A 14,003-nucleotide genomic window follows, 5' to 3' on the forward strand; every position below is an offset into this window, starting at 1 on the left:
TATTATTAAATATAATACTTAATTGTAATAACAAAGTTGAATAGATACAATATTTATTAAATAAAATAATCGAATAATATTATATAAGGAAGAAATTAATTTATTTTTTTAATAATTAAATACTATATTATCTATACTAATAAAAAGAGAATACCTATATTAAATATATTAAATTTAATAAATATATTACGATTAATTATTTTTAATTTTATAATGTCTTTTTATTTTCACATCAGATAGATATAATTGGATAATTGATTTTTCACTTTCAATGACTCCAATCTAACAAAGCACAGGGTTGAAGTCTTTTTGAACCGGAATTTGAATTCTACACAAATTTTGATCATGCATACTTTTCGATGCTGGCAACTGTGTAGAGATTTTGAAACTTCTGATAGATTGTTGCAAAGTACATTGCTTAAGGGATGCCAAAGAGTCTCTACAAATAGTTTAAAGGGAAGGAATCCAAAGTGGATGTCAAACCTATATCTCATTGTCAACTATTGGACATCGTGAAACACAACATATTTCATAACCATATCTAGAACATCAACCTCAATCGGATTCATAATAGCAAGATTATGTAGGGAAAAAGAGTGGCCTCAAAGATAAAATCCAACAAATTTCCTTAAATAATTCCCCTTTTTATAAGGCTTGGAATGTGGGATATTGGTGAAATGTTTGCAAAAGTCCTTCTATTGTTCAAATAAAACACAAGTTTGAACAACATTTGCTGTGTCCATAAAACTCATTTTGGATTTTGAGGCTCCTTCATAAACATCCTACATGAAAACCCTACCGAGACCTTGAAATATACATATGTTGTGTGACAACATTCTGCTCCACATAAGTTTTATGGATAGAATTGCTGTTGTTAACCTTTGTTTTATCGAAACAATGGAAGGACCTTTCCTAAAGTTTCGCCAATATCGTATTTTGTGCTCAATACAAAGGAGAGATTTATTTTGATGAACTTTCGTCTTGGATTATATCTAGTCAAGATTACTCTTATTATTCCCTTAGTCTTAAAGATTACACTCAAGGCTAAGATCAAAAGCACATTAAAATCTCGCATGCAATGTCGATCAATAAAACTAAAGACGATAGAAAAAATAACAATGATATAAATAAATAAACATTTGATAGTGTCTCTCAATGTTTAAAACGGTTGATTCCTTAAATAATGTTAGTAAGTTTGCCTCATTGTTAAAAATTAATTAATAATTAATTTTTAATACTCAAATAAATATAATGAGGAGACCAATAATATCATTTGATTGCAAATGCGATCATTTATAACATTTAAAATAGTAATCACATATGATTAAAAAAATACTATTAAAAGGGAAATAGTTTATACTCAATTAATTTGTCTAAAGGGAGAGAAAAAATGTATTTATTGCCACAATAAATACTATTAAATGAAAATTAAAATATTTCTCCATATTGAATAAAAATTTTCGAGAGAATAAATATTTTATTAAAATATGAATAATAACAATTAAGTATCATTATTTCCTCAATTGACTAAAAAAAGAAACATATTTATTTTTAAAATATTACCAACTAAAAATATGAAAAAAATACTAAATCAACTAAAAATATTTATCTTTGTAAGGTCTGCATATAGGGCTCTACTAGTACAAGCACCATGAACCCAACAGATAAGGTTTACAGTGGTGGTATGGAAGATCAAAATCCCACAAAAAATTAAAATCTTTAGATGAAGGGTATTCTTGGATCACTAGTGAAAAAAACACTTTTAAAATCGGTTATTTTTTACTTCTAAAATTGGTTCTCTGACCGATTTTAAAAGAGCCGATTTTAAAAAGTGGGACTTTTAACATCGGTCGCTGACCGATGTTAAAAGTGAGACTTTTAAAATCGGTCAATGCATGACCGATGTTAAAAGTCTCACTTTTAACATCGGTCATGGCATGACCGATGTTAAAAGTGGTTAATTTTTTTTAAATATTTGACTTATTTTAGGAGGATCCCTGAACAAAACCTGCAAATTAATAAAATACCAGACAATTCATATATTTTTAATAGACCAAATTACATACAAATGACAAGAGTTGGTTAATGTCAACCATATATTTAATCAAAGTAACTTACAAATTATGATGCATCCTAAATTACAAAATGAGTAAAACTATAAACATAACTCGTAGCTAGCCAATGTTTTAATGAAAAATGTAGCTCATTGCTCCCTAATGGTGTTTATATCTTCTAGCGACAATGGTGATCGATCTATAAATATCTGTTAAGAAAATTTAGAACAATTACAAGTAACTCTTAAAACATGATAAAATGCAAACTTAAAATAAAAAATTTTAAAATTCTAAAACGTACTTTAGTCCACCCAGATACTATTTGTGAATCAACAATAGTATGCATTACCTTCATTACATAGTATCCACACTCATAGTTTCCTTTTTGCTTATGAGACTCCAAAAAGAATATAAAAACCAATTTTAGTAGTAATGGTAATTCAAAAGAAAATACCTTAGAAAAATATCATTACTAAAATAACTTACTTTAAGAGAGACCCAAAGCATTTTTTTCTTCAACTTTGAACCTTTAAGTATATGGTATCCTTCCATAGCCCTAATGATAAAAGGACATCATTATTATATTTTAAAATAAAATGTAATGATAAATAAAATAAAGTAGTTTTTTTAAAACAACTTACTTATCTAATAATTGTTTAAAGTCTGCAGGAGGAGGTTTGTGCATCGAACAAATGCATACAGATATATTGTCCATAGGACAAATAATCAGAAGTTGTCAATGAGCACTGCATTGAGAAACTATCAGTAATAGACAATACATTTTTTAAAAATTTATAATTAATTATATACAAATAGACTTACTTATAAAAGTAAGGAACTAAGTATACTTTTTTATTTGAGTCAGACATCCAATTTTGGATGTAAGCTTGAATTTATTCTATCTTGTTCCCAATTTTTTGGATTAACTCGGATTCCAAAAATCCATAAATGTGATCATTCCCTTTATCCACACTCAATTTATGGATAAATCTACAAGGTTAGAAATAAAGTTAGAAAAAAACAACAAAACATAATTAAAATTAATTCAAATACTTACAATAACCATAATTGCAAAATTGATATGCTTCTTTCTTTGGGTTGTTTTCCCTTCTTTCCAAGTGTCATATTTAAATTCTTCACCAGTTAATGCAGTAGGAGCACTATCATATTCTTGAAATCCATTAAAAGCTTTTTTTAACCTTCGATATGGATGATTAGGTTTAAGAAATCTTCGATGGCCAAGGTAAATTGTCTTCTTCCAATTAAGTAGTTGATGGTAACAAGTGTCCACTTCACATATAGGGCAAGCTTTATGCCCCTTAACACTGTAGCCGCACAAGTTTCCATATGCTGGAAAGTCATTGATTGTGCAGAATAACATGGCACGCAACCTGAACAATTCACCTGAATACCCGTCAAACACATCAATTCCCTCTTCCCACAACATCTTTAAGTCTTCCACCAATGGACTTAAATAAACATCAATGTCGTTTCCTGGTTGCCTTGGACCAGAAATCATCATAGATAGCATTAAATATTTGCGTTTCATGCACAACCACGGAGGTAAATTATAAATTGTCAACAAAACAGGCCATGAACTATGCTTAGTACTTAAGTTACCAAACGGATTCATTCCATCCGTAGCTAGTCCAAGCCTCACATTTCTTGGCTCCTTGCCAAAATTTGGAAACATAGAATCAATTTTTTTCCATTGCAAAAAATCTGTTGGATGCCTAAGACTTCCATCACACTTCCTTTCATCTTCATGCCATCTCATTAGCTTTGCGTCATCCGCATTAGCAAACAAACATTTTAATCTCGGAACGATTGGCAAATACCATAAAACCTTAGCTCGAGGACCCTTAGTGCTCACATCATAATCAGAATCATCTTGTTTCTTTTTATATCGTGACAACCCACATCTTGGACATTGATGCAACCCTTCAAACTCACCATGATATAACATACAGTCATTTGGGCACGCATGTATCTTCTTATACTCAAAACCCATAGGATACAACACCTTTTTTGCCTCGTAGTTACGATTAGGCAATGTGTTACCCTCTGGAAGCATTTCTTTCAGTAGCTCTAACAATTCTGTAAAGCTTTTATCACTCCATCCATTTCTTGCCTTCAAATTGAACAATCTTAATATCGCTGAAAGTCTTGTGAATTTTGTACAGTTTGGATACAACGGCTTCTCCAAATCATTGCACATAGTTTCATACATATGTGCATGCTTGAATGATTCTGGACCCACATCACGAAGCATCTCCTCTAACCAATCATCCATATCTATCTCTTGTGTAAATGTTTGAGTTTGAGTTTCGACTGATACACTTTGAATGTCAACATTTTCACCATGCCATATCCAACGTGTATAAATCTTAAGAAATCCATCACACAAAAGATGTTCTCTTATAACATCAAGTTCTAGGCGAGTCGCATTACAACAATTAACACAAGGACAAAAAAATCTTTCATTCATATCATCATTAGCATTTTGTATTACATATTCAATAAAATATTCTACTACAGTCTCATACTCATCACTTATACGTGATGCATGTATCCAACTTCGATTCAATAACCAACTTTTATCCATAACTTCTGTTCTTCATAAATAAAAAAACATAGACCATGAATGTTAATCTCACTATTTTAATCATTTGTATTACATTTCAAATGGGAAACTAAGGTTCACTCAATGTGTGCATAAATATAACATCATATTACTTTATAAAAATCAAATAAAGCAACTAATTTTTCTAAACACTAAATTACTAGGTAGACATTAATTATATCACAAATTATTAATAAAATACAAATATATAACACATACATACAAGGGGTCTAATTTTCTAAGTTGGGTACCTAATTTGTCTATATAAAGCAATGGTGAGTCAAAAAAGAAATTATAAAGGTGCCCACTTTTGAACGGGTCGTTCCTAAACTAGAACAACCTGTTCCGGAATTCGAAAAATGCCTAAAAGTTTAGTCTGGAACGACCAAAGAACGGGTCGTACTGCAAGCAGCATGGGCCGTTCTAGGGCCGTTCTGGAGCCGTTCCAGACTCAAAATTCGCCCAGCAACAACGAAATAAGAGACAATAGAAGACAATGTTACCTTGATGTTGTATTCTTCTAAGAAAATGAGAAGCTGCACACTGTAGATGAGAGCCCGAGAGAGTAAAGAGAGGAATATATGAACTATTGAAGGCAAAGAGTAGAGAATGGAGCTAGGGGGAGAATGGGAGCGGAGATAGTGTAGACCCCTAAAATTGTCCGGGTCGGAAATAAGACTCGAAGACTCTCAAAGATCGAAAGAAAGTCAGCCAGAAGGACTCCTAGAAGACCATAGGATGGCTATCTGTAGGTTTAGAGGTCTTAGAGTACCTAAAAATAAGGAAGTGGGAGGTTTGGAGCTCAATACGGCCTCCTTGGAGTTCAGTACGGCCGTACTGCACATTTTGTACTACAATACGGCCGTACTGAAACCAATACGGCCGTATTGAAGTTTCTGTATTTCAATACGGCCGTACTGAATTCAATACGGCCGTACTGAATTCAATACGGCCGTATTGAAGTACAAAAACTCAATACGGGCCGTATTGAACCCAGGGGCCGTACTGCGCCTCATCCCTATAAATAGGACGTCATTTGGACGTCATTCCACACTTTTCCACACAGTTTTGACTCTCTCCTTGAGTATTCTGGGGTTTTTGAGCAGTGTTCTGCCCTAGAAATCGCTCTGAGAGTCAATCCGACGAAGTTCTTGAGTCACGAGCCATTTGCTTGAGTCTCGAACTTAGTCGAAGGGAAATCTTTTGGATTTCCATAGTAAAAATTATTTTTTAGGAAGGAGCGAGCGAGCTTGTAGAGGGAGGGAGCGCCAAAAAGCCTCCTAAACTTCATTGATATATAAAAAGCACGCTTCAAGAGGTTTCTTCTCTAAAAATCCCTTCTTTTACCGCTTTCTGATTGTTGCATATTTAAATTCGTCATCATGTAGATATTTAATATAATCGCTTATAATAAATAGGGGTAATTTAGTAATTTTACACTGTTATTTATGAAATAATCCATCATAGGGAACCCAAAAGGGGCGTTGTGGGGTGCTAACACCTTCCCCGCACGTAACCGACTCCCTTACCCAACTCTGGTTGTAATGGCCAAAGTTGATTTATAAAAATCAATTGCCTTAAATCTTTTTCCAATGTTTTGAGTAAAACATTGGTGGCGACTCCAAGAACCCTAATTTTTGCGAAAACCACTAATCCATAGAGGGTCCCGCTTGGGATTAATATGGATTGGTGAATCATTTAATAAAATTGGTAGCTCGACAAGGTCTCAGTTTGAGAATAAGTCGTTCTATCAATCCACCACTTTCAAAACATTAAAAAGAGTCCAACCATCGTCGCGAATGCCAAGGTCCGTTTCGGCAGGTGGCGACAGATGGCGACTCCACTGGGGAAGCCTCGAGAGTCAGTCCCATTTAGTGATGGATTATTTCTAAAATAATAGTTTAAAATTACTTTATTACCCCTCACTTGTATGATAACATGTTTATCTATTTGGCTTTAATAATTGTTGTATGTTTAAATTCTCGCAATTGTTTGAAATAAAAACTGCACACAAACCTTTGCACACAACAGTTCCCTCTATACCCGGGGGCATGAGTGGAAAGCCATAGGGAGTGGATGTTAGTACGGCCGGTTGTCGAATGGGTCTATAGGTGCCCGTAGACCGTTGTCGGAAAACATCACTCAAGGTGATAACCATGAACTCGAGTCCGACAGTGCGTTGGAACTTTCCATCGACTTACGACGAGAGGAATTGGGTCCCTATAATGGGGGCACCTTGGGGGCCTCAGACCGGTGAGAACAGTTAGAACCACCTTGAATATGCACTTTTCTGCAGGATACCCCTACCTCGTGATTCGCTCGTGACTGTTCGTGGATGAGTGAATTGTTTGTGTATAGGTTTATGTGATATTGTTTGTGCATTAATAATAAACCTCGTGATAAGGTCTAAGAATAATCCCCATGCATGAAAATACCATGACATGAGAGGAAAGACCATGTGTGGAAATATAATAAAAGTGAGGAGCATGTACATCATTACCAATAAGACATCATGCATCCTCATAAACCATGCATTTTAAGTTCACCAATACCTCTTGACATGAGTAAAAGAGACCCATAATTATCGAGATTCTCCGTTGGGGAGGGATCATAAGTCAAGGAGGGTGGTAACACTCTGTTTTAAAAAGGCAGCGCCTTAAAAATGGAGGGTTATCAAGCTCATGTCAAGAGCGTATTCATTCCATAAAATAAACTAATTAAGCATTCATTTTAGAAAGTGGCTGGTCATCTCTCTGTCCTCACGCGCGCGCAGAAAATCAAGAAGATGGACGCGTTGGAGGAACAAAATAAGAAGCTTACAGCCGAGCTCTCACAGCTCAAGGAGAAAATGGCGCAAATGATGGAACTCATGCGTCATCAAAACATGAATGGGGCTCACCACAGTGACCATGAGTCCCATCATGAGGAGGATCATGAGGAAGAACAAGACCCTCCGCGAGCTGTACCCCTTGGGGCGGGGATTACGATTAGAGAGCCTGAAATTTCAAAAGACCAATTCCGCGCTCTAGAAGATCGGATGAGGGCTATGGAGGGGCATGATTTTGATATTAAAGATGCCGCCGACATGTGCTTAGTGAGGGACATCCAATTCCCTCCCAAATTCAAAGTGCCCGATTTCCCAAAATATGTGGGATCGACTTGCCCCAAAAGTCATCTCACCATGTATTGCCGAAAAATGGTTGCATATGCTACCAATGAAAAGCTCTTGATCCATTGCTTCCAAGAGAGCTTGGCTGACACCGTACTCAATTGGTATATGCAGCTGGATGGAAGTCAAGTGTGCACATGGAGGCAGTTGGCCGACGCCTTTCTCAAGCTCTATAAATATAACATCGACCTAACACCCGATAGGTCCGATCTTCAAGCCTTGAGTAAGACAAATGATGAATCCTTCAAGACGTACGCCCAACGATGGAGGGAGTTGGCGGCACAAATAGAGCCCCCGCTGTCGGATAAGGAGACGGTGTCCCTATTCATAAACTCGTTGACCGGTCCCTATTATGACAAGATGATAGGGAACACGACAACACTCTTCTCGGACATCATCACCATTGGCGAAAGAGTGGAACAAGGGCTGAAAAGTGGGAAGCTAGCTGGGCTTTCCCAATCATTTGAAGCCAAGAAGACCTATGGGAAGAAGAAGGAGGGAGGAGTCAATGCCGTAAATATTTCTTCATCTTCTTCCACTTCGAAGTCAGGAAAGTCGCAATACAACCCTGTGAGGAAGTTTGATAAACTTCCGACCACATATAGCGACCTCCTGCCGAAGCTAGTGGAAGCACGTCTTCTAGCTTACGTTCCACTAAAGAAGATTGATCCACCTCATCCCTATTGGTACAAACCGCAAGACAAATGTCTATACCATTCGGGGGCATCGGGGCATTCAACGGAGAAATGTAGAGCTCTCAAAAATAAGGTCCAAGACCTTATCGATGCTGGGTGGATCACTTTTGATTCAACAGCGCCCGACGTGAGCAAGAATCCTCTGCCAAAGCAGGAGTAGAGAGAAGATCAAGCCACGATAGGGCCCCTCCATATTCTTCTTTTAGGGACTCATGATCAGTACCCGAGATCATGAGAACCTTTTCATGTAAATAAGGGTTTTTGTACAGTTTTAATACATATCAATAAAGAGGCATTTTTCACACATCACTCTCTCTTTTGTTCTTTTCTCTCTTTCCTCATTAACATTAATAATTCTAAACCTAAACAGAACCAATAAAATAATTATGTCTGTAATTGTTCGCTCTGACCGGGATCCGAAAGTTGAGGATGAATGGGTTGAGTTGGACAGTGATGAGGAGGCCATCTCTCCGGATCTGCAAAGACCGCTAGATCAAGAAGCTCGTCTACTCCAACCGTGTCAAGAAAAATTGGAGACTGTGAATTTGGGGTAGGGCCGAGAGATAAAAGAGGTCAACATTGGGACCCCTATCAGTGATGAAATAAGGACACATGTTTCCGCTATGATTATAATAAAATCATTCATTGCTTCTTTTCTTGCTTATAATAAAATTCTAAACCACATTATTTTTAACCCTGTTTGAATAAACATGAATGAGGTTAAAATCATCTTAATAATAATAAACCCGCATCATTTTTATGTGGAAGTGTGTGTGACAACTTGGAGCACCTTCCCTTGGCCTCGACAAGTGCCATCATGGATAAAAAGAAATCCTCTATAAAAGAAGCTCGGCAGGAAACCCAAAAAGGGGGCTGCGCAAAATAAGAGCAAAGAACCCGCTAGGAATCCCACGAAAGGGTGACCTAGGCAAAAATTAGGGTTGCAAAAATAAAAACAAAAGTCCTCTAAAACGCCACAAAAGGGTGTTTTAGGCAAAAATAAGGACAATCAAAAAACAAAAGAAATCCATGATGGTACCATGAACCGAATTCAAAAAGAAAGGTTCAAGAGAAGCTATCCAAGTTGTCAAAATCACAACGTCAATAAACAAGATTTTATTAACTTCATAAGTGTTTAATCAAACAAGCCTAAACACATAAGCCTACCTTGGCCAACCATTCTTACAAAAACCATTTTTGAAAAATAAATCCCCTCTAAAACACAAACTTCAGAATAAAAGTATCTTTCCCTTCTTTTCTCTCTTGTCCCAAATGATTTTAGAATAATCTAGTGGAAGCATGGAGAAATAAATCATCACTGATAATGGATCTAATCTGAACAACAAAATGGTGGAAGAACTGTGCCAAGAATTCAAGATCCAACACCATAACTCTTCCCCATATCGGCCAAAGATGAATGGGGCAGTCGAGGCAACCAATAAGAACATCAAGAAAATAGTGCAAAAGATGGTTGTCTCATTTAAAGACTGGCACGAGATGTTACCCTTCGCTCCTCATGGCTATAGGACTTCAGTACGTACATCTACAGGAGCTACTCCATTCTCCCTCGTTTATGGGATGGAGGCAGTTCTACCCGTCGAAGTCGAGATACCTTCTCTAAGGGTAATCATGGAAACAAAACTTTCCGAGGTAGAATGGGTTCAAAGCCGATATGACCAGTTGAACCTTATCAAAAAGAGACGGCTGAACGCCACATGCCATGGTCAAGCCTATCAGAGGAAGATCAAAAAAGGCTTTTGACAAGAAAGTCCACCCTCGAGTCTACCATGAGGGAGAGTTGGTAATGAAGAAATTGCTACCAACTCAAAAGGACAAAATCGGAAAGTGTGCCCCAAATCACGGAGGACCATACGTGGTAAAACGAGCCTTCTCAGGAGGAGCATTGATCCTCACAGACATGGATGGAGAAGAACTTCGATACCCAGTCAACGCTGACGTGGTAAAGAAGTACTATGCTTGAAGACGTTGCTTGCATAGGCCCGCTAGGATGAAAACCCAAAAAGGGCGTCCTAGGCAAAAGTTAGGGCAAAATAAAAAGCCCGCCAGTACAAGGGTACTAGGCAAAACAAAGGTGAATTTATCCCCGCTAGGATACGTCCTAGGCAAAAATTAGGGGCAAAAGAATAAGATGCAAAAACAAAGCTAGCAACGATCACTTGAATCGAAAACCGAAAGGCGGTTCAAGTGATTATCTTCTAGAAGCAAGCGTCTTGCAGCATCTACGCTCCTGGCTCAGACATCTCACCCGAAGCAATTAGGGGAGCGTAAAGAGCAACAATTACAGATATAATTGTTAAGCCCAATGTATATAGCTTACCCTGGCCAGCCATTCTTCAGAAATTTCCTTCTGTATATCTTTCTGTAAAAACACTTGTAAATATCAATAAAATATCTATTCATTTCTCTTCTCTCTTGACCATGTGATTATGCCTCTAAAATTGGTATTTCATAAAAATTGTACGAAATTCCTTTAATAATCGGTCAATAAAGAAAATTGGAGGGGTTCCTATAAAATCCGTAATCTCCTGCATAAAAGGCTCACAAAAATATTCCCTCACGTCGACGACAGAAATTCCTCCAAAGAAGAAGAGGATAGGGAGAGCCATTCATTTTCTAAAAAACATCAACAAAATTAACTTGCATTTTTGTGCATCACACACACATTAGTTGCACATTCAAAGACCTTATCATGAGGCAATTGCATAAAATAGAAGAAATAGAAAAATTGCTTGTGTATGACAGCAGTCAACAGAAAAGGCAAAAATACAGAAAAAGCCAAAAAAATGACAAAAAAGGCAAAAATACAGAAAAAGCCAAAAACGACAAAAAAGGCAAAAGATTTAGAAAATCAATCGCATCGTACAGAATAACTGAGCCTGGAGAGGCTTGCCGAAATAATACTCGTACAGAATAACTGAGCCTGGAGAGGCTTGCCGAAATAATACTCCCACAGAATAATTGAGCCTGGAGAGGCTTGCCGAAATAATACTCTCTCAGAATAACTGAGCCTGGAGAGGCTTGCCGAAATAATACTCCCTCATCAGAATAATTGAGCCTGGAGAGGCTTGCCGAAATAATACTCCCCAGAGATATCTTAGCTTCCACTCACGGGCCAAATTCCCCAGTGAAAGCTATCAAACCAAGATCAGCAAGATTCCCCAAGGAGGGCTTGATCGTCTAAACAGAATATCCGAGTCGAAAGGACTATGACCTCCTCAGTGGAGGATAGCTTTCCAACTCAAGCAATGAGTGAAGCTAAGCCTGAAGAGGCTTTCTAAATAATACTCTGGGATACATAAGATCTTCAATCCCCATTCGCCTACTCAGAGGCACTCCTTCAAAAAGAAAAATCACAAAAGACAAATAATCATTCCCCAAGTGGAATCCGGCTCTCAGCCAAACATCAAGCGTCAAGATGATCTGCCTAACAGAAGAGGCTAATCACAACAAAACGACAAAATCCCCCAGTGGATAACAGCCTACGCAGAGGCAACAAAACCGGAAAATCAAAAGAGTCACCTGAATAAGGATAACCGGGATACTCCACCATCGTCGAAAGGACGTCAGCCAATCATAAGGCATCGCTCACATCAGAAAGAGCATCTTCGTGTCTACACCCCAAGGAAACAGAAATTCCTCAATGGGTACCAACTACGCAATGGAAAGTTGGGACACAAGAACCTATGAGTAACTGCACATCCCCTAGACGGATCCCTACGTTATCCAGCCCTCAGTGGCACAAAAATCAAAAACAATCGTCGAAGCAGCATCGTGGACTGTGGAGACAAAACTATCACAAATCCCTGGAGAGGGCAAACTCACGCTACCCAGATGTCCAGAGCACCGAGGTATGCACGAGCCTGGAGAGGCGACGACTAATACTCACCCTGGAGAGGGCAAACTCACCCTGGAGAGGGCAAGACTCACGCTACCAAAGTGATCAGAAGCACTGAGGTATGCACGAGCCTGGAGAGGCGACAACTAATACTCACCCTGGAGAGGTCAAACTCACCCTGGAGAGGGCAAGACTCACGCTACCAAAGTAATCAGAAGCACCGAGGTATGCAAACCCTGGAGAGGGCAAACTCACCCTGGAGAGGGCAAGACTCACGCTACCAAAGTGATCAGAAGCACTGAGGTATGCACGAGCCTGGAGAGGCGACGACTAATACTCACCCTGGAGAGGGCAAACTCACCCTGGAGAGGGCAAGACTCACGCTACCAAAGTGATCAGAAGCACAGAGGTATGCAACCCTGGAGAGGGCAAGACTCACGCTACCAAAGTGACTAGAAGCGCGGAGGTATGCACGAGACTGGAGAGGCGACGACTAATACTCACCCTGGAGAGGGCAAGACTCTCGCTACCAAAGTGACTAGAAGCGCGGAGGTATCCACCAACCTGGAGAGGCTACTCAACAATTTTCCCACCTGAAGACACTACAAGTCGGAAGGATGGCTTATTCCCCGGACAATTGGGTCAACTCCTTTACTTATCAAACGGTACACCAAAAGGCCGTTTGACTAAGTAAAGGGGGGGCAGCTGTAGACCCCTAAAATTGTCCGGGTCGGAAATAAGACTCGAAGACTCTCAAAGATCGAAAGAAAGTCAGCCAGAAGGACTCCTAGAAGACCATAGGATGGCTATCTGTAGGTTTAGAGGTCTTAGAGTACCTAAAAATAAGGAAGTGGGAGGTTTGGAGCTCAATACGGCCTCCTTGGAGTTCAGTACGGCCGTACTGCACATTTTGTACTACAATACGGCCGTACTGAAACCAATACGGCTGTATTGAAGTTTCTGTATTTCAATACGGCCGTACTGAATTCAATACGGCCGTATTGAAGTACAAAAACTCAATACGGGCCGTATTGAACCCAGGGGCCGTACTGCGCCTCATCCCTATAAATAGGACGTCATTTGGACGTCATTCCACACTTTTCCACACAGTTTTGACTCTCTCCTTGAGTATTCTGGGGTTTTTGAGCAGTGTTCTGCCCTAGAAATCGCTCTGAGAGTCAATCCGACGAAGTTCTTGAGTCACGAGCCATTTGCTTGAGTCTCGAACTTAGTCGAAGGGAAATCTTTTGGATTTCCATAGTAAAAATTATTTTTTAGGAAGGAGCGAGCGAGCTTGTAGAGGGAGGGAGCGCCAAAAAGCCTCCTAAACTTCATTGATATATAAAAAGCACGCTTCAAGAGGTTTCTTCTCTAAAAATCCCTTCTTTTACCGCTTTCTGATTGTTGCATATTTAAATTCGTCATCATGTAGATATTTAATATAATCGCTTATAATAAATAGGGGTAATTTAGTAATTTTACACTGTTATTTATGAAATAATCCATCATAGGGAACCCAAAAGGGGCGTTGTGGGGTGCTAACACCTTCCCCGCACGTAACCGACTCCCTTACCCAACTCTGGTTGTAATGGCCAAAGTTGATTTA

The 14,003-nt window shown here is 38.5% G+C and overlaps 1 protein-coding gene across 1 annotated transcript; it reads right to left on the reverse strand.

Annotated features, from left to right (window-relative positions):
- Window positions 1-3,099: 3,099 nt before the first annotated feature.
- On the reverse strand, window positions 3,100-4,659 carry LOC145959073 (uncharacterized). Its single transcript, XM_083077128.1, has one exon. The coding sequence runs from the start codon at window positions 4,657-4,659 to the stop codon at window positions 3,100-3,102; it is 1,560 nt and encodes a 519-aa protein (XP_082933254.1).
- Between the last annotated feature and the right edge of the window lie 9,344 nt (window positions 4,660-14,003).

Source organism: Cajanus cajan, chromosome 1 (genome assembly GCF_000230855.2).
Source record: "Cajanus cajan strain Asha chromosome 1, NIPB_CcT2T_4, whole genome shotgun sequence".
NCBI classification, from domain to species: domain Eukaryota; kingdom Viridiplantae; phylum Streptophyta; class Magnoliopsida; order Fabales; family Fabaceae; genus Cajanus; species Cajanus cajan.